The following is a 20998-nucleotide window of genomic DNA, read 5'->3' as shown; positions in this document are numbered from 1 at the left end:
TCATATTGTAAAAGAAAATACAGACCAAAAATATAAAGTTTAATAAAGCATATTTCATTTTCACTCTATCTCCAATATATTTTTTCTCTGAAGATGGATAATAATTCTCATCAAAAGCCCTTCCCAATTGTCATTGTGTTTCTGAGAAAAGCTAAATCAGTCATTACTGATACTTGTACAATGTTGTGGTTACTGGGCAAAATGTTTTTCCAGTTCCACTCACTTTATTTTGAATCGGTTCATAAAGATGTTACCATGTTTTGTTTTGTTTTGTTTTTCTGAAAGTGTGCTGCTAATAATTTCTAAAATAATAATATTTCATCATAATAATATACAACTTTTTCAGTCATTCCCCCAATTTATGACCATGCCTCCAATTTCTAATCCTTGCCACCATAAAAACAAAACAAAACAAACTGCATAAACATTTTTCTATACATAATAGTTGCCTAAGTGGATATGATCTTGATCACAATTCAGAGGAAAAATACATCCTTTTCAGACCATGATGCATTGAAAATTACATTCAATAAAAAGCCACAGGAAAGTAGACCAAAAAATAATTGGAAACTAAATAATCTCATACTAAAGAATGATTGGGTGAAACAGCAAATTATAGACATAATTAATAACTTCATCCAAGAAAACGATAATAATGAGACATCATACCAAAATGTATGGGATGCAGCCAAAGCGGTAATAAGGGGAAATCTCATATCTCTAGAGGCCTATTTGTATAAAATAGAGAAAGAGAAGGTCAATGAATTGGGCTTGCAACTAAAAATGCTAGAAAAGGAACAAATTAAAAACCCCCAATCAAACACTAAACTTGAAATTCAAAAAATAAAAGGAGAGATCAATAAAATTGAAAGTAAAAAAACTATTGAATTAATTAATAAAACTAAGAGTTGGTTCTATGAAAAAACCAACAAAATAGACAAACCGTTAGTAAATCTGATTAAAAAAAGGAAAGAGGAAAATCAAATTGTTAGTCTTAAAAATGAAAAGGGAGAACTCACCACTAACGAAGAGGAAATTAGAGCAATAATTAGGAGTTACTTTGCCCAACTTTATGCCAATAAATTCGACAACTTAAATGAAATAGAAGAATACCTCCAAAAATATAACTTGCCTAAATTAACAGAGGAAGAAGTAAATATCCTAAACACTCCTATCTCAGAAAAAGAAATAGAACAAACTATTAATCAACTCCCTAAGAAAAAAACCCCAGGACCAGATGGATTTACATCTGAATTCTATCAAACATTCAAAGATCAATTAACTCCAATGCTAAATAAACTATTTGAAGAAGTAGGGATTGAAGGAGTCCTATCAAACTCCTTTTATGACACAGATATGGTACTGATACCTAAACCAGGTAGGCTGAAAACAGAGAAAGAAAATTATAGACCAATCTCCTAATGAATATTGATGCTAAAATCTTAAATAAAATATTAGCAAAAAGATTACAGAAAATCATCCCCAGGATAATACACTATGACCAAGTAGGATTTATACCAGGAATGCAGGGCTGGTTCAATATTAGGAAAACTATTAACATAATTGACTATATCAACAACCAACCAAACAAAAACCATATGATCATCTCAATAGATGCAGAAAAAGCATTTGATAAAATCCAACAGCCATTCCTAATAAAAACACTTGAGAGCATAGGAATAAAAGGACTTTTCCTTAAAATAGTTAGGGGCATATATTTTAAACCTTCAGTAAGCATCATATGCAATGGGGAAAAACTAGAACCTTTCCCAGTAAGATCTGGAGTGAAACAAGGCTGCCCACTATCACCATTATTATTCAATATTGTATTAGAAACACTAGCCTCTGCAATAAGAGTCGAGAAAGAGATTAAAGGAATTAGAGTAGGCAATGAGGAAACCAAACTATCACTCTTTGCAGATGATATGATGGTATACCTAGAAAACCCCAGAGATTCTACTAAAAAGCTATTAGAAATAATTCATAATTTTAGTAAAGTAGCAGGATACAAAATAAATCCCCATAAATCCTCAGCATTCTTATACACCACCAACAAAATCCAAGAGCAAGAGATACAAAGAGAAATTCCATTCAAAATAACTGTTGATAGCATAAAATATTTGGGAATCTACCTACCAAAGGAAAGTCAGGAATTATATGAGCAAAATTACAAAAAAGTTTTCACACAAATAAAGTCAGACTTAAATAATTGGAAAAATATTAAGTGCTCTTGGATAGGCCGAGAGAATATAATAAAGATGACAATACTCCCTAAACTAATCTATTTATTTAGTGCTATACCAATCAGACTTCCAAGAAAATATTTTAATGATTTAGAAAAAATAACAACAAAATTCATATGGAACAATAAAAAGTCGAGAATCTCAAGGGAATTAATGAAAAAAAAATCAAATGAAGGTGGCCTAGCTGTACCTGATCTAAAATTATATTATAAAGCAGCAGTAACCAAAACCATTTGGTATTGGCTTAGAAATAGATTAGTTGATCAGTGGAAAAGGTTAGGTTCACAAGACAGAATAGTCAACTATAGCAATCTAGTGTTTGACAAACCCAAAGATTCTAAATTTTGGGATATGATTTCATTATTTGATAAAAATTGCTGGGATAACTGGAAATTAGTATGGCAGAAATTAGGCAAGGACCCACACTTAACACCACATACCAAGGTAAGATCAAAATGGGTCCAAGACCTAGGCATAAAGAACAAGATTATAAATAAATTAGAGGAACATAGGATAGTTTATCTCTCAGACTTGTGGAGGAGAAAGAAATTTGTGACCAAAGATGAACTAGAGACCATTACCGAATATAAAATAGAAAATTTTGATTGTATCAAATTAAAAAGCCTTTGTACAAACAGAACGAATGCAAACAAGATTAGTAGGGAAGCAACAAACTGGGAAAACATCTTTACAATTAAAGGTTCTGATAAAGGCCTCATTTCCAAAATATATAAGAACTGACTCAAATTTATAAAAAATCAAGCCATTCTCTAATTGATAAATGGTCAAAGGATATGAACAGACAATTTTCAGATGAAGAAATTGAAACTATTACCACTCACATAAAAGAGTGTTCCAAATCACTATTGATCAGAGATATGCAAATTAAGACAACTCTGAGATATCACTACACACCTGTCAGATTGGCTAAGATGACAGGAAAAAATAATGATGAATGTTGGAGGGGATGCGGGAAAACGGGGACACTGATGCATTGTTGGTGGAGTTGTGAACGAATCCAGCCATTCTGGAGAGCAATCTGGAATTATGCCCCAAAAGTTATCAAACTGTGCATACCCTTGATCCAGCAGTGTTTCTATTGGGCTTATACCCCAAAGAGATACTAAAAAAGGGAAAGGGACCTGTATGTGCCAAAATGTTTGTAGCAGCCCTGTTTGTAGTGGCCAGAAACTGGAAAATGAATGGATGCCCATCCATTGGAGAATGGCTGGGTAAATTGTGGTATATGAATGTTATGGAATATTATTGCTCTGTAAGGAATGACCAGCAGGATGAATACAGAGATTAAAGACACAATACACATAATGAATGTATTACACAATACAATCTAGAGACGTTGGTATCCAGAATATATACAACTAAGATATATATACATATATTTTGCTTATATATATTTTGCACCAAATGTCTTTGAAGAACATCTCATTTCATAAAAAAATAGGGAATTGAACCAAATGTACGAATATAGAAAATATTCCTTAGTTAATAAATTGACAGAAGATATAAATAGGCAATTTTCAGGAAAAATAAAGTTATTGCTGGTTACCTGAAAAATTAAGTAAATTAATTATTAATTAAGTAAAATAATATTAAAATATTTCTGAGACATCATATTTCACTTTCCCACCCAACTATACAATGATATTTTGGTTTGTGTGGTGTTTGTGTGTGGTGTGTGTGTGTGTGTGTGTGGGATCTGTGTGTGTGTGGTGGTGTGTAAGTGTATGTAAAAAAGAATAAAGGTAACTTTTCCGAGGTCCATATAATATTTTTCTTTACTATCTTCAACAGTTAGATCAATTTTCAAATCCCTGCCTATTCTACCTATTCTTGGGACTTTTCTAGATCAGGAATTGGCTTAAGTATTTGACTTAATTTCTCATTATAGATATACACTTAGAAATACATATAATGTTTAATAAATAATTTGAATTCACACTGATTTTCATTAGGTTAGCTTAAAATTTGCTGGACTAAGTGTTTTTAAGAAATTAAATTGATTTTAAAAATTGAATGAGAAGGATAGTGGAAAAAATGCCAAAATAAATGTGGCCTAAAGAACAAAGTATTGGGAGAAGATTCTTCAGCTTAGAAAAACAAGGATGAAAAAAATTCTTTGAAAATTAGAAGACAATAAAGAACAATTTCTCTATGACACTAATGAATTTGAAAATAAAACTAATAAATATAAAATTAGAAAAAATATATATTTCAAAACAACTAACCTTTAAGACATTGATGAAAGAAGGCTTAAGCATCATTAGTACACCATAAAAACTGACTAAAATGGTTTCTGGACATTATATTTCAAGGAATTCCAATCAGCCAAAATGGCAGAACAAAGAGAACAGTACAGCAAAGTTCTTCTAGTATGTCCCTTCAAATATCATTAGAATAATCCCTCAAATTAAATTGTCCATTGGGCTGGTCAATGAAATCTTAGAGTTAGGGATTTTTTCCCAGGCTAGACCAGTTAGACCCTGGGCTGGGGACTGACCCAGAAAAAAGCCTCACCAAGTGTGGGTCCAGGATACACCTGTGACTGAGCCTGTAGCAGGTATAGGATCTCAGAACTCAGGTCTGTAAGAATATCTTGCCTTTTCTCTTTGTGAAATTGAAATCAAATTTCTGCCCAGGTTTATTTTTCTTTGAAGTTTTCTTGAAGATGTTTTCAAATCATACTCTGTGTCTGAAATTGTGTCCTGAATAATCCTTTCAAAATAATTGCTCTTTCTGAAAATATTCTTTTTTATCATTCCTTCTTACCATCTAACAATTCACTTTTGATTTAAAGATCTGTTCTTAAGGAGGGAATTTCTAGGTTGAGCTAGCATGTAAAAGATAAAAGAGTATTTTGGGCATTTCAGATCCCATCAAAGCTACGAAGGTTCCAGAGACAGAAAACAAGCAAGGAAGTTCCAAAACTTTTTTTTTTTGTTAAGTTTGGAATTTTTTAAGATGAAGGACACAGGTGCAGAATTGCTGGGCTAGTTGGTCCTTGGAGAAACTCACTCTCGGACTCTGGTCAAAATATTTGTTTGACTTACACCCAAGAGATGAGAAGAACCACTTTTCCTTATTCATCTACAGGGAACTAGATGAATAATATCCAGGAGGCAAAAATGTCAAATAAATATGTCCTGCTCACTCAAACGTTTGCCTTTATCCCAAATAGCGGTTCACTTCATGTCTCACATTCTGCTTTCCCAAGGAGAAGAGAATGTACAAAGCTTGAGCATCTATTAAAAAAGACAAATGTTTAGCAATAGAGCATGTGCCTATTGATGCAAGAACTATGGCCTCCAATCACCTTATACTCCCCTAATCCTTAGCTCTTTAGAGATCTGAATATTGACCATGGGCTTGGGGAAACTGAGACTCTCATCCTCTTTATTATTTGTATTTCTGATTTTGCAGATTTTCTTATCTGAGTACCAGATGGTCAAGAATCCTTGTCACATAGAAAGACGTTTCAATCCCATGTATAGAAAAGAAGGGGACCTAATCATTGCTGGATTCCTCTCCCTTTTTGTGAAGGTAGAGATTCAAGTGAACAAATTATTCTTCCAAATATGTCCCTTCAACAGTTATGCACAACAAACGTAAGTAGTTACTTTCCCTCCTCCCTAATATAGGCAATATTAATCCATATTTCTTATTGACTGCTTTGTTGGTAGAGTTGTGTTTTCTTTATTCTCAGAACTTTGGTTAAAGCAAAGATGTGGGTTCAAAATTGACTAGAAATCTAATATTCAAGCAGTTGATAAATGAAAAGTGTTGTTAATGTGCAGTGCAGCAAACAGAGAGAGACTATTCACCCCTATTCTATATGGCATTATAAACCAGCACAGATTCATCTCCAGAGGACAAAAACTCACCCAGTACAAGGAGGGGTGAAACACATTAGGGAGGTCCTACACTCAAAATTGGAGTTTAGGTATCAAAACTGTGTTCTCTAAGAATGGACATGGTTAAGACCTGATTACTTGTTCCAAATAGGGGAGGAAATGTTCACAGTTGTGTTCATATGTGATGAAAATCTCAAGGTCATTTATGGATGCTTGACTTGGGTGAGATTTGGGTAAAGATATTTCTGAATTATAACAACATGAAACGGGGAAGGGGAAATCTAACATTCATTATCTTAGGCATCAGAAAACAGAACAAATTCAGAATACTGCATTGGGTTCAGTTTTATCTAATCCAAAGCTTCAAGCCTTATCTTCCCAACAGAGAGCTGCTAAAGGAAAGGAACAACATGGCTTATCTTTATTTAAAAAGTTTGATGGGTGTTAGGACCATTTGATTTAATGATTCCTATTGATGTTTTACCAATATCAGAATAATATGACAGCACATCAAAAATATCAAACAATATGAACTTTACAATATCAACAAGTGCCATGTATCTCAAACTACTGACAAGATCCAATACTTGTACTGAGGTTTTTCCTCATTTTATGTCTAGTAAATATAAAGTATAGGGCAATTTTTGACATTTGTTTTCCCTTGCCATTTTTGTGACGTTTTAAATAAAACCAAAGGGACCGCTCAACCACTTTCTATGTTCCACACCCCATCTCTCATCTTCATGCTTTTGTCAATGCTGTCTCCCATTGTAGGAATGGAATCTCTCCGAGGTTCCATATCTCAGAATTCCTTTTCTCATTTAAAATTCAATTCACTTGACATGAAGATGTTCTTGCTCTCCCAGAGCTATTGATGACTTTCTCCAAATCATATTTTATCTTCTTTGTTGCAAATATCTGTTTCAGATAGTGATACATTTTCTTTTCTGGCCAAAAGAAAAGAGCTGTTTTTTTCTTCTCTCTTTTGTCTTTCTATCCCTATGACTTTCAAATGCCTGAAGTCTAGTAGGAGATCTCATCAATTCTAGTAAGCTCATTGGCATGAATTCTTAAACATTTCAACATCTACTCCTTGGGAACTCTAGTTTCTCTCTTCCCATTTACTACATTGAGTTGCAGATCATTTCTTTTGCTATTCTTCTTTATTATCATTGCCATCTCACCTGACAGTGGTGATTAGTTTCTTCTCCTTGGTACCGTATTCTCTCTAGATTTTAGGGACTGTTTTTTCTCCTTTTTTGTTTCTCGTTTTTTTGTTCTCCTTTTTTTGTTTTTCTTGTTTGTTGTTTTCTTGTTCCTCCTTCTTTTGATGGAGCCTTTTGAGATCACACTGTGCAGCTGTAGTTATACTTCATCAATGTGTCTAATCCCTTCCACTACTTCTTTTGATTATCTTATCAGTTCCCATGATTTACTTAGTAGCTCTATGTGGATGTTTTTCAGATTTTTCTATCCTGATCTAAACTCTCTGATGTCTTTACAACTGATATCATCAATAGCCTCTCAGATATCTTGAACTAAATGCCCAGGAGACATCTTAAGTTCAGTATATCCAAAATATAAAGCATTATTTTTTATGCTAACCTCTCCATACTCCTATTTTCCCTCTTACTGTAGAAGGCAATACCATCCTTTGATGCCCTTTAGCCCTCAGCCTAGGACTGACCCTAAATTCTCCCTTATCCCTCACCATATCTATTCATGATTGTCCCAAGGCCTGTCTCCTTCAGCTTGGCAATGTCTCTTACATATATAGCTCCCTGGCTGGCCCTCTCTTTTTCTGCCTCCCACAGTCACTGGGCCTCTATGTTTCTGTTTTTCTTTCTTTGTGTCTCTATCAATTTTCTATCTTTCTGTCTCTGATTATAAGCTGTCTTTCCCATTAAAATATCATCATTTTGGAGATAGGATTTTTTTTCCCTTCTTTTTGTATCCTGACTACTTAGCACAATACCTAGCCCAGAGCAGTGTTTAATAAGGGTTGATTGATTGATGATCTGGTTCTCAATAATCTATCTTCGAAGAGAGGAAGAATATTTCCTTGCTTGAGTAAGGGAGAAGGATAGACTTCAAGGCCAATGAATATGCTGTGAAAATCTCAGCTTTGACTAAAGTAGCTATTTCAGCTAGAGTCAAGTTAGTACTGAATCTTGAATCTTTCAGTATTACCCATGACATGGTCATGAAATCTTTTGAAATATATGTCTTCTACTTACAATCCAGTATATAATTTAAAAAATCATTGTAAGGCATCTAGCAGATATATTACCAATAAAATCATGTATTCTTAGCTAACATGTTTTGCATGGTAATCTCCTCATTGCAATCTGAGAAACAGAAGTCCTTTCTATTTTTCTTGAAGATAATCAGTGAGCCAGTCAGAATTCTTTTTTCAAAATGAGACATATTCTAATGTCTAAAGTATATCCATCATTTGCGTGTTTGTGTGTGTATGTGTGTGTGTGAATGTGTTTGTGTCTTAATGTGTGTGGTCTTGAAAGAATCTTACAGGATATAGTTCAAGTCTGTCATATTACAATTGTGGACACTGACACTCATGGTGGTGAAATGATGTGCTCAGGACCACAATTTTAATCAATTTGGGGGGCAGGATTTAGGATAGGAATTTCTGACTCCTTATCTGACACTCTTCCTACTACGAAAATTTGCTGTTTCTTTGAATATAGAGTTTTTTTTTTTTTTTTTTTCAATTTTCCCTCTCACTTTAGGTCAATGTTCAAACAATATCACTATTTCCTTGCTCTTCAGTATGCTGTTGATGAGATCAACAAGAACCCCTATTTGCTGCCCAACAGAACTTTGGGATATCAGTTACTCAATAACTTCCATCTGGAGAAACTAGCTGTGGAGAGCTCCTTAATATGGCTATCAGGGAGAGGTCCCATTATCCCCAATTATAGCTGTGATAAACAATCCAATTCTGTGGCTGTCATTGGAGGGATGTCTGCTACACTTTCCATGGCCATGGCCACCATTCTCGAACTGTATAAAGTTCCACAGGTAAGAGAAACCAATACAGTCATTCATTTTCAATGTCATCTTTATATTTAAAGCAGCAAATTCTTTATAAAATGTTATGGTGTAGTATCAATAAATCAATAACCAATTATTAAGAAGTCCTCCAACATGTTCTGACAAAACATGATAAAAAAAAAGGAGGAAACGGTCCTTTCCATCTGGGGAATCATTCTGTATGCTAGGTGAGGTGATGGTCTGATGATTTTGAGCCAAGGAAAAATCTAAAGATGACTACACTTCACCTTTTTATACTTGTATAAAACTCTGAAGATTTTAGATAAAAGAAAAGATTTCTTTTTTCTCACTTCCAAAAATTCCCATGGAGAGGTCTCTCTTCCTTTTCATTTTGAAATTGATTTCTGTATTTTCCCTAAAAGCATGAAGCACTACTACTTGTCTTCATCAGTATGTACTAATAAAGAGCATCCAATTCTCTGTTCACTGAGATGTTCCAATCAGGGAATTCCTTGGGAAATATACCTAATAGTGATTATAGGGCCTATAACATATTGGGATTGCTTTGGATTTCTGAAGTGCTGAGAACCAAGCATTTCATAAATGATCTTCACACATTCTTATTGTTATTGCGAGCAATGTATTCCTTGTTCTGCTTGTTTTGCTCAGCATCAGTTCATGTAAATCTTTCCAGGTCTTTCTATAGTTAATATTTAATATAGATGTTAATATACTAAATGGTACAGATAGCTTTGTACTATTTTTGGTGTACTTTAAATTGCTCTTCAAACTGGTTGAATCAGTTCACAATTCTACCAAAAGCCTTAGTATCCCTATTTTCTACATCCCCTCTCTTATGTTTGTCCTTTATTCCTTCTCTCAGCCAATTTAATAGCTTTATGGTAGTATTTCATCGTTAGTTGAATTTACATTTCTTTAATCAATGAGAGGATACTCACTAAGCATACTACAGTGAGAACCATAGATAATTTATTTAAAAATGTATTTGCTTTCTCACTGGGGGTATAAGAAAGAGCCTTTTCATAATTTCTCTACTGAAGGAAAAAAAATTGCCATGAATGTGGGTCATATTTTATACATTTTAATATGAATCCAAACCTATTATATTATATACTATAGGATGGAAAAGTACTGTTGTCCTATCTTCCCACTTTATGGTATGAAGCATGTGGGAATTAGGCAATATTTTGTCTCTCTTTTTTGTTAGTTTATTTGTTTTTAATACATATTATTTCTGAATCATGTTGGGAGAGAAAAATCAGAGCAAAAGGGAAAAACAATGGGAAAGATTTAAAAATAGAAAAAAGAAGTGAACATAGCATGTATTGGTTTATATTTAGTTTCCTTAGATTTTTTTTTCTGGATGCAGATAGGATTTTATGTCCAAGTCTATTGGTGTAATGCTGCTATTTTAGTTTTCTGGAGGTCTTTGGGCAGCCTTCCTTTCGGCAGAGTAATCACCACAAGAATAGTCAGGTAGTAAAGTCCAAAAGTCTTTATTGTCTTCTTCACTAGGGGCTCCACTAGTTTTCTGGAGGGCCTTCAGACAGGAGCTGAACTTAGTGGAAGAAATGCAGGAGGCCAGGCCAGCCAACATGAGATGGAGTTGAATTTGGTCCAGTCCTTGCTGGCAGTTATATACTCCATTATCATAGTTGTGAATCTTGTGGACTAAGTACATGTACCGAATTAGAGAACTATTAAGCATCATGCTAAACTAGATAACCATTGTCTTTATCAAATCCACCGACTTAGCACCTTGTTTCAAGTTCAGAGTTCTGGCCTATAACATATTGGGATTGCTTTGGATTTCTGAAATGCTGAGAACCAAGTGTTTCATAAATGATCTTCACACATTCTTGCTGTTATTGTGAACAACATATTCCTTGTTCTGCTTGTTTTGCTCAGCATCAGTTCATGTAAATCTTTCCAAGTCTTTCTATAGTCAGCTTGTTCATTATCATTTTTACAGAACGATAATATCCCATTACCTTCCTGTACCAAAGTTTATTCACCCTTTCCCAAGGTGATGGGAATGCACTCTTATTCCAATTCTTTGTTACCACAAAAAGACCTGCTGCAAACATTTTTTTGCAGATGTAGCTTCTTTTTCCTCCTTTATAATTTCTTTCATATAGACCCAGTAATGGTACTGCTGGGTCAAAGGACATGTACAGTTTTATAGCCCATTGGGCATAGTACAGATCACTCTCCAGCATAGTTGGATAACTTTACAACTCCACAACTAAAGCATAAATAACCCAGTTTTCCACATCCCCTGCAATACTTATCATTCTCTTTTCCTGTCATCATAGCCAATCTGAGAGGTGTGAGATGGTACTGTAGAACTATTCTAATTTTCAATTCTCTAATCAATAGTGATTTAGAGCATTTTTTCATATAATTATAAATGGCTTTAATTTTGACATCTGAAAATTGTTTGCAATGTTAGCATTGCCTGCTCTATTCAGGAAAGAGTCTGGTTTCCCAGAGTTTGGCTTTTGAGCTGGAACTGGAAGTTGCTCTACTGATTTGCTCCTCTACTGTGTCATAACTGAGCGTATTAGTGGCTGATTTGCGTTGATTCAGCTCCTCTCACTGGCTTTCCCACAATCTATCTAACCTAGACAGAGCGCCTCTTTCCCCCTAGTGAGACTGACCTTTTTTGAAGCTTTTTTAGTCCATTTTAAACTGGAGAGTGGTTTCATTCCATTGGATTCTGTTCAGACACTTTTTTTTTATTTTTGGTTTTTGAGGAAACTGAGAGAGCTTGAGCAGCTTCTTTATTTTGAGGAAACTGATAGAGCTTGAGCAGCTTCTTTACACTTCCATCTTGCCTCCACCATCTGGTACAAAAAGAAAAACAATATTTTCTGAAACACTTGGCCTGAAGGGTTTCATCTCAAAAAGCCAAGAGTTTGCGAATCTGGATGGGGATATGTGTTATGAGCCAGAACTTAAAAGCAGGTGCTGTCAGTGGAATTGATAGAGACTATAATGATCTAATTTATTTTTTTTCTTTTTATATTTTTATTTTACTTTGAGACAGTTAGTATTGTCAGAATATAGATATACTTCACTTTTTTTTTTGGTATAACTTTTTATTGACAGAACCCATGCCAGGATAATTTTTTACAGCATTATCCCTTGCACTCACTTCTGTTCTGATTTGTCCCCTCCCTTCCTCCACCCTCCCCCAGATGGCAAGCAGTCCTTTACATGTTGGATAGGTTACAGTATATCCTAGATAGACTATATGTGTGCAGAACCGAACATTTTTCTTGTTGTACTGGGAGAATTGGATTCAGAAGGTATAAATAACCCGGGAAGAAAAACAAAAATGCAAGCAGTTTATATTCATGTCCCAGTGTTCTTTCTTTGGGTGTAGCTGCTTCTGTCCATCCTTGATCAATTGAAACTGAATTAGCTCTCTTTATTGAAGAGATCCACTTCCATCAGAATACATCCTCAAACAGTATTGTTGTTGAGGTATAGAATGTTCTCCTGGTTCTGCTCATTTCACTTAACATTAGTTCATGTAAGTCTCGCCAGTCCTCTCTGTATTCATCCTTCTGGTCATTCCTTACAGAACAATAATATTCCATAACGTTCTGTAACATACCACAATTTACTCAACCATTCTCCAATTGATGGGCATCCATTCATTTTCCAGCTTCTAGCCACTACAAACAGGGCTGCCAAAAACATTTTGGCACATATAGGTCCCTTTCCCTTCTTTAGTTTCTCTTTGGGGTATAAGCCCAATAGAATCACTGCTGGATCAAAGGGTATGCACAGTTTGATAACTTTTTGAGCATAGTTCCAAATTGCTCTCCTGAATGGCTGGATGTGTTCACAATTCCACCAACAATGTATCAGTGTCCCTGTTTTCCCACATCCCCTCCAACATTCTGCATTATCTTTCATTATCTTTCTATCCAATCTGACAGGTGTGTAGTGGTATCTCAGAGTTGTCTTAATTTGCATTTCTCTGATTAATAATGATTTGGAGCATATTTTCATATGTCTATAAATTGTTTCAATTTCTTCATCTGAGAATTGTCTATTCATATCCTTTGACCATTTATCAATTGGAGAATGGTTTGCTTTCTTATAAATTAGAGTCAATTCTCTATATACTTATTTAATTTAGAATGGTGCTTAACAGTTCTCTTGTTCAGTACATGTACTTAATATTTACTATAGTTCTCCAAGATTCAAACCTTCAATAAGAGAGCATATATAAGCTAGGAGCCTCAGCTAGGATTGAGTCAGGGAGTTTCAGAAGCAAGAGAATCCAGAGCACTCAGGCCGGAGCTCAAGCTCTCAGAACCAAGGCCAGACTTAAAGACTCTCCAGAAAGCTACCCAGACCTAACAAGGAGATAATAAAGGATCTGGACTATAAGAAACCAATCAGGCCACAGGAAAGGAGACAAGACTTGGAAAGAGAAAATAAAGCATGTGGACTTTAATCCCTGGCTGTATTGGTGTAGTGATAACTGAACTAAAACGACGGCTCCTCCAGAGACCCCAAGAAAACTTCAACAGAGAATATTACATTTTAGAGTGAATATTACATTTTGGCACCAGAACGTGGGGCCAAAAACTTTCATCTGTGACCCAGAAATTTGAATGAGTACACAAATAGACAAGGAAACTTTGTTAAGGACTAAAGTAGTATTTCAACTAATGGGACAGATGTTTAGAAAACAGCATTGTTTTCCTCTTCAAGGAAAATGTGTCAAAATCTTGGTCAGACTGATGAAAAATCAAGGTTTGATTGTAACTTGGGAGCAGATCATTGAACTTTTAGAAACTTTACAATACATATCTCCTTGGTTCTCTAAGGAAAAAGAATTGAATCTTGATGAGTGGAAATTAGTAGGAGAGCAACTATGTCAATTCTTCAATGAAAATTTACCTGATTCAGTTTCCAAAGAAATACTTTATACATATAATTTAATACAACTGGTTTTAGGAAATTATATGAGTTATAGAATAAGGAAAAAGAAGAAAGAGCAGGAGGGGGAGGATCCAAATAAACTATCTGAAAAAGATGAAGAATCAGATAAGAAAGGAGTTAAGTACAATTCTGAGTGTAGTACTTCACAGCAGAAACCATTAGGGCATCCCCCAGCCCCTGACCTACTTCCCTCAATTAACCTTTCATGGGTAGAGGTAGAAGGAGGAAGGGGAGAGGCAATAACACGATCAGCACCACCTATGAAGCAGTCTGTGACAAGATTACAAAATGCCCTGGTTACGGCAAAAAATGAAGGACAGGATGTATCTGATTTAATAAATGCATACTCAGTGATTGAAGAACTTGACTCTTCAGGTCAACAAAAGAGAAGATGCATTCCTTTTGATCTGAAAAAATTAAGGATTTGAAAAAGGGTTGCACTCTTTATGGGGCTACATCATCTTATGTTAAGATGTTACTAGAGAACTGTTCGGTTCTGCAAATATGTATTGTATCTAGGATATACTGCTACATATTTAACATATATAGGACTGCTTGCCATCTTGGGGGGGGGGGGAGGAGGGAGGGAGGGGAAAAAAAGAAACATAAGTGATTGCAAGGGATAATGCTGTGTAAAAATTATCCTGGCATGGATTCTGTCAATACAAAGTTATTATTAAATAAAATTAAATTAAAAAAAAAAAGATGTTACTAGAGAGTTTGGCGTATGAAATTTTAACTCCCAGTAATTGGAAATCCATAGCAAGGACATGTATTAGAACCTGGACACAACTTGTTGTGGCTTTCAGAGTATCAGGAATTATGTAGGTTTCAAGCCCAACTCAATAAGCAAACTGGAGTTATCATACAAATCACCTTTGACCAACTAGCAGGTGAAGGTAAGTATGCAGAGAATTCAGCACAGATTAATTATCCCCTAGGAGCATATGAACAAATTGTCACTGATACTATAAAAGCTTGGGTTCCATCCCCGGGAAAGATCAAGAGGAAACCGTCACAAAAATAGAGCAAGGTCCCAATGAACTCTTTGCAGATTTTGTGGGACATCTGCAAACAGCTATCACCAGAACCATTGGAGAAAATGCAGCTGTAAGAATTATGATCAGACAACTGGCTAAGGAAAATGCTAATGAGATTTGTAGAAGAATTATATGGGGACTACACAAAGATGCTCTTTAGAGGAGTTCATAAGTTGGGGTGCCACAGTGGGCACAAGTGCTTATTATACCCAGAGTATGATGAACATGGGACGACAGAGACCCTCCTGGCAAGGGACTTCCAGAGAAAGTCATTGATGTTTTCAATGTGGAAAAACAGGATATCTCAGAGCCCTAAGAAGGCAAAGCGATAGAGAGGACAGGGTGAGAGAAGACCTAAAATGCCACAAGGACTTCCACTGGACCTCAGAATGTAGATTGACCCAGGGAAATGAGAGGCAAGGTCCAGCTCCAAGATATCATACAAAATTCAGGTGGGGCATAATGGCAGCCAAAGGTACACCTTTAGAAGTTCAGGGCTCTGGTGTGATCAATCAGTCTCCAAAAAAATCATGTGGCAGAAAGGAATTAAATGATCTACCAGCCAAAAAGCAATCAGATGACAGAAAGGGATTATAATTGTGGAGAATGCAGGCTTTTTAACCGAAAAGAAGGGCAGTGTTCAGTGAGAGTAGGTCCAATATAATGAGCAGCTCCAATGTAATTGCCAGATGATGAGAAGAGATTTAGAAAGTAGTAAACAGAATGGACTCAATAGGTTAACTGCTTGGGAGAAAGCATCTGTTTGTATTAATACAGATGGAGAAGGAATCAGATGGGTGCCAACAAGCACCTGGAAAGAGACAAACAAAGAAAAAAACCTCAAAACAAAGGAGAAGACCTAAGAATAAAATCTGCAGGAATCATTGGGTTCCCTAACAGAGGATAAGACTATTGCAGGATTTTGAAACTTGCAGGAATTATTGGATTCCTGGCACATGAAGTAATGGACAATAGATTCCTTTTGCACTATTTCTAGGACTTATAAAGATGTATAATTCCTCATGTTGATTCATGTTATTGGTTACATCACTACTAGACTGTGTTACTTTGTGCTTATGTAATTTATGTAATTATGTGTAATACCTCTCATATTGATGGATTTATGTATACCTACCTAGTTTAAGAGTGAGCCCCTTCAAAAACCTGCTAATCTGATTTGATTTCCCATTTCCTTTGGTGTTTTTATCTCCCTTCCTGAGATGCCAGGGAGGGCGTTATCATTTCGTTTTTTGGTGTTTTCACCCATTTTTGAGCAGTCAAGAAAGGTAGATTTGCCTTCTTTTTGGGGGTTCCTCCCCCCCCACTTGAGAATTATCCACTAGGAGTATATGAACCTCCTTGAGAAGTCAGGGAGGGTCATGACCACCTATGTTCTAAAGCAAAAGAAAGCGGGAGATATTATGGGCCAGAACTTGAAAGAAGGTGCTAAGTCAGTGGAATTGATAGAGATAATAATTATCTAATTTAGCATGGTGCTTAACAATTCTCTAGTTCAGTACATGTACTTAGTACTTACTATAATTCTACAAGATTCAAACCTTTCATAAAAGAGCATATATAAGCTAGAAGCCTCAGCCAGGATTGAGTCAGGGAGATTCAGAAGACAGAGAAGGGAAGAGGGAGTTCAAGCTCTCGGAACCAATGTGTGACTGAAAGGCTCTCCAGAAAGCTGCCCAGCCCCAGGAAGGAGATAATAAAGGGTCTGGAGTATAAGAAAGCTAACAAGGCCACAGGAAAGGAAACAAGACTTGGAAAGAGACAATAAAGGATTTGGACTTTAAACACTAGCTGAACTTGTGGTGATTGCTGAACGAAAATGAAGGCTGCTTCCAAAGACCCCAAGAAAACCACCCATAGAGATTACATTTTAGAGGGAATATTCCAAATATCCTCAATGATTGGATTACTGGAGAGCTATTTATAATCAGATTTCAGCACTAATTATTTTATGACATTCTTAGAAAACTGGAGCTGAATGGTATAACCAAGACATAGTGCCTATGAAATTTTTTCCTGCCTCCTGGACAAATTGCATGATTGAAGATCTCATACAAGGTCATTTTTTGTTGTGTTTAGAGAGTAGAGATTAAAGTATTCATTGGATGTGGAGTGAACCATTGCTTATCTCAGTTTTTACTAAAAAGTACTAAGAACTCTTACAGAATTCTTATTCATAGGGTATCACTAATGTCGAATTCCAATCTTGGCAGTAGATTTCCCTATGAGGAGTTCTCCATTTCCTATTCCTTAATGATTTTGATATAGAGAACTTTTGCTCCTAGAACAAGTTCTCAGGCACATTTTTTGTTTTCAGAGAAATAAAATTCTCCCTATAATTATAAGAGGAGGCAAATGTATAATATAGAAAATCTCAGGAATATAATTGTTGATATTTGAACTGGAAGAGAAGATGACTTAGAGAAGACATGTAACTATGCTTCACTATTTAATTAACAGCTTTATGCAGAGGACACAAAAATGTTCCACTTGAATTTCCAGAAAAGAAATAGGAACAAAAAGACAATGTTCCAAAGATACTGATTTCGCCAAAAAGTTAATCAAAAAATATTCTGTCTTTCAGTCAAGTTATCTAAAAGGGGTAAAGACCTTTTTGGAGAATTTTTCCTCCTTGTAATGTTTCACACAGAAACTTAGAAAGTACTTGATAGAGACAATGGAAAAAGGATTCTTGGATGGGAGCAGTTTCAGATTTTCCTTCCAACTTTTCCATTCCATAACACCATAATTTTGTGATCTAAAACTATAAATTAAAATTTACAAGCAAATCATCTGCTCTGTGAAACTTATTAATAGCTGTTTATTATACAAATATGAAGGCCAAATTCCTACAGTGAAGGAACTCATTGTCTTCTTTCTGTTTCATTTAGATTAGCTGTGGTTCATTTGATCTTCTATTGAATGATAAAGTTCAGTATCCTTTTGTATATCAGATGGGGAAAGAGCAATCTGCTCTTCACCTGGCATTTATCCAATTGATGCTGCATTTTGACTGGACATGGATAGGACTGCTTGTTTCTGATAACCCAAAAGGGGAAATGTTCTTCAAGGATCTGAAAGAAGAAATGATCAGGAATAATTTGTGTGTGTCTTTTAAGGAAACAGTGCCTAAAAACTTTAGAAACAGAGAAGATTTTGACCTATTTTCTAGAATTATTTCATCATCACCAAATGTAATGTTCATCTATGGAGATACTGATTCCCTCCATGAACTTTCAGTGTATTGATGTCTTATAAACCTTATGGAAAGTTGTTGATTACCACATCTTCTTGGGATTTTTCCATTGATACAGATTTAGACCAATTTCCCACTTTTCATGGTACAATACTATTTTCTCATACCCAGAAGGAGATTCCTGGTTTTACAGATTTTGTAAGAAGCCTGAATACAAGTGTGAACCCTGAGGACATTTTCCTAAAATCTTTCTGGGAGAGTGTCTTTAAATGTAGATTTTCCAAAAAAGGTGATGTAGAGATGTTCTATGCTTTGTGCTCAAAAGGTTTTTCTTTCAGAGATTTACATTCATCTTTTACGAACATTGACATCGCCCTTCTGGAACTGCTTCCAAATGTTTACAATGCAGTGTATTTAGTGGCCCATGCTCTCCATCAAATACTCCATTCTGAGGTAAAGGAGGTATCAGACCTTGGGAGACACCTAGATCTTCCTTGGAAGGTAACATATCTCTTCAAAAATTGGGCTTAGCATAGGCTACACAACATTCTCTTGTTAAAGATTTGTTCTAGAGAGGATGCAGTGATGATTTGAGGTATTCCTTTATATATTTTTTCAGGTTTTTCCCCTTTGTGATTACATGTAATTCTGGGTGGAAACAATGAAATTACTTCAGATTTATTTATTTCAAATTTTATGTCACAATTTTTTAAAAATAATTTATTTAATTGTTTCCTCAGTTACACTTTAAATAATTTTTGTTTGATTTTTAAACTTTTGAGTTCCAGATTCTCTCCATTATTCCCACTCCAGTTCCTTGTAAGAAAAGATATGTGAAATTATGCAAACTATTTCTATAAAAGTCATGCTGTGAAAGAAAAGAGATTTCTTGATTTAATTAAAAACCTGACAAAAATAAATTGAGACATGGCAAGAGAAAGAGATACACATATAGAGAGATATAGAGACAAAGAGAACAATAAAAAGAGCAGGAGTGATAGAGAGACAAAGACAGAGAGAGGGAGAGAGAGAGAGAAAGAGAGAGAATATACAAAAATCTGTATTCAGACACATGACACAGTCATTTTCTTCTCTGGGTATGGAAAGATTTTTTAAAATCACATTTAAGAAACATCTGACACAGAAAGAGCATGGCTGACAGTGAAACTGTTGAAGTAGCTTTGAAATCTTCAGGAATGATTGGATTCAGTAACACAAGACGAGACTGTTTCAACAGGAATCATTGGATTCCTTGAGATGAAAAATTGTTGATGAGACTATTGCAGTACTTCAGAGCTTACAGGAATTATTGGATTCCTGGCACATGAACTAATGGACAATAGATTCATTTTGGACTATTTCTTGGACTTATGGACATGTATAAATTCTCATGTTGATTCACGTTATTGGTGACATTACTACTAGTCTGTGTTATATTGCTATGTGCTTATGTATATTATGTAATTATGTGTAATGCCTCCCATATTTTTTTCTTTTTTAAAATTTTCAATAATAACTTTATATTGACAGAATCCATGCCAAGGTAATTTTTTTTTTACAACATTATCCCTTGCACTTGTTTCTGTTCTGATTTTTCCCCTCCCTCCCTCCACCCCCTCCCCTAGATGGCAAGCAGTCCTATATATGTTAGATATGTTCCAGTATATCCTAGATACAATATATGTTTGCAGAACCGAACAGTTCTCTTGTTGCACAGGGAAAATTGGATTCAGAAGGTAAAAATAACCGGGAAGAAAAACAAAGATGCAGATAGGTCACATTCGTTTCCCAGTGTTCTTTCTTTGGGTGTAGCTGCTTCTGTCCATCATTTATCAATTGAAACTCAGTTAGATCTCTTTGTCAATGAAGTCCACTTCCATCAGAATACTTCCTCATACAATATCGTTGTAGAAGTATATGATGATCTCCTGCTTTTGCTCATTTCACTTAGCGTCAGTTCATGTAAGTCTCACCAAGCCTCTTTGTATTCATCCTGTTGGTCATTTCTTACAGAAGAATAATATTTCATAACATTCATATACCACAATTTACCCAGCCATTCTCCAATTGATGGGCATCCATTCAATTTACAGTTTCTAGCCACTACAAACAGGGCTGCCACAAACATTTTGGCACATACCTGTCCCTTTCCCTTCTTTAGTATTTCTTTGGGATATAAGCCCAATAGAAACACTGCTGGATCAAAAGGTATGCACAATTTGATAACTTTTGGGGCATAATTCCAGATTGCTGTCCAGAATGGTTGGATTCGTTCACAATTCCACCAACAATGCATCAGTGTCCCAGTTTTCCGCATCCCTTCCAACATTCTCTATTATTTTTTCCTGTCATCTTAGTCAATCTGACAGGTGTGTAGTGGTATCTCAGAGTTGTCTTAATTTGCATTTCTCTGATCAACAATGATTTGGAACACTCTTTCATATGAGGGGTAATAGTTTCAATTTCATCATCTGAAAATTGTCTGTTCCTATCCTTTGACCATTTATCAATTAGAGAATGGCTTGATTTCTTATAAATTAGAGTCAGTTCTCTATATATTTTAGAAATGAGGCCTTTATCAGAACCTTTAACTGTGAAGATGTATTCCCAGTTTGTTGCTTCCCTTCTAAT

The 20998-nt window shown here is 35.3% G+C and overlaps 1 protein-coding gene across 1 annotated transcript in view; it reads left to right on the top strand.

Annotated features, from left to right (window-relative positions):
- Nucleotides 1-20998, top strand: part of LOC127541687 (vomeronasal type-2 receptor 26-like) — a 70545-nt gene that overhangs the window by 1392 nt on the left and 48155 nt on the right. Inside the window, exons 2-3 of the mRNA XM_051966902.1 lie at nt 5682-5866; nt 8863-9154. Of these exons, the coding sequence (XP_051822862.1) occupies nt 5682-5866; nt 8863-9154 (477 nt within the window). The remainder of the gene's footprint in view (nt 1-5681; nt 5867-8862; nt 9155-20998) is intronic.

This window comes from Antechinus flavipes, chromosome 6 (genome assembly GCF_016432865.1).
Source record: "Antechinus flavipes isolate AdamAnt ecotype Samford, QLD, Australia chromosome 6, AdamAnt_v2, whole genome shotgun sequence".
Lineage (NCBI taxonomy): Eukaryota > Metazoa > Chordata > Mammalia > Dasyuromorphia > Dasyuridae > Antechinus > Antechinus flavipes.
The sequence above is the reverse complement of the archived record's forward strand: the minus strand, read 5'-3'. Positions and strand labels throughout refer to the sequence as shown.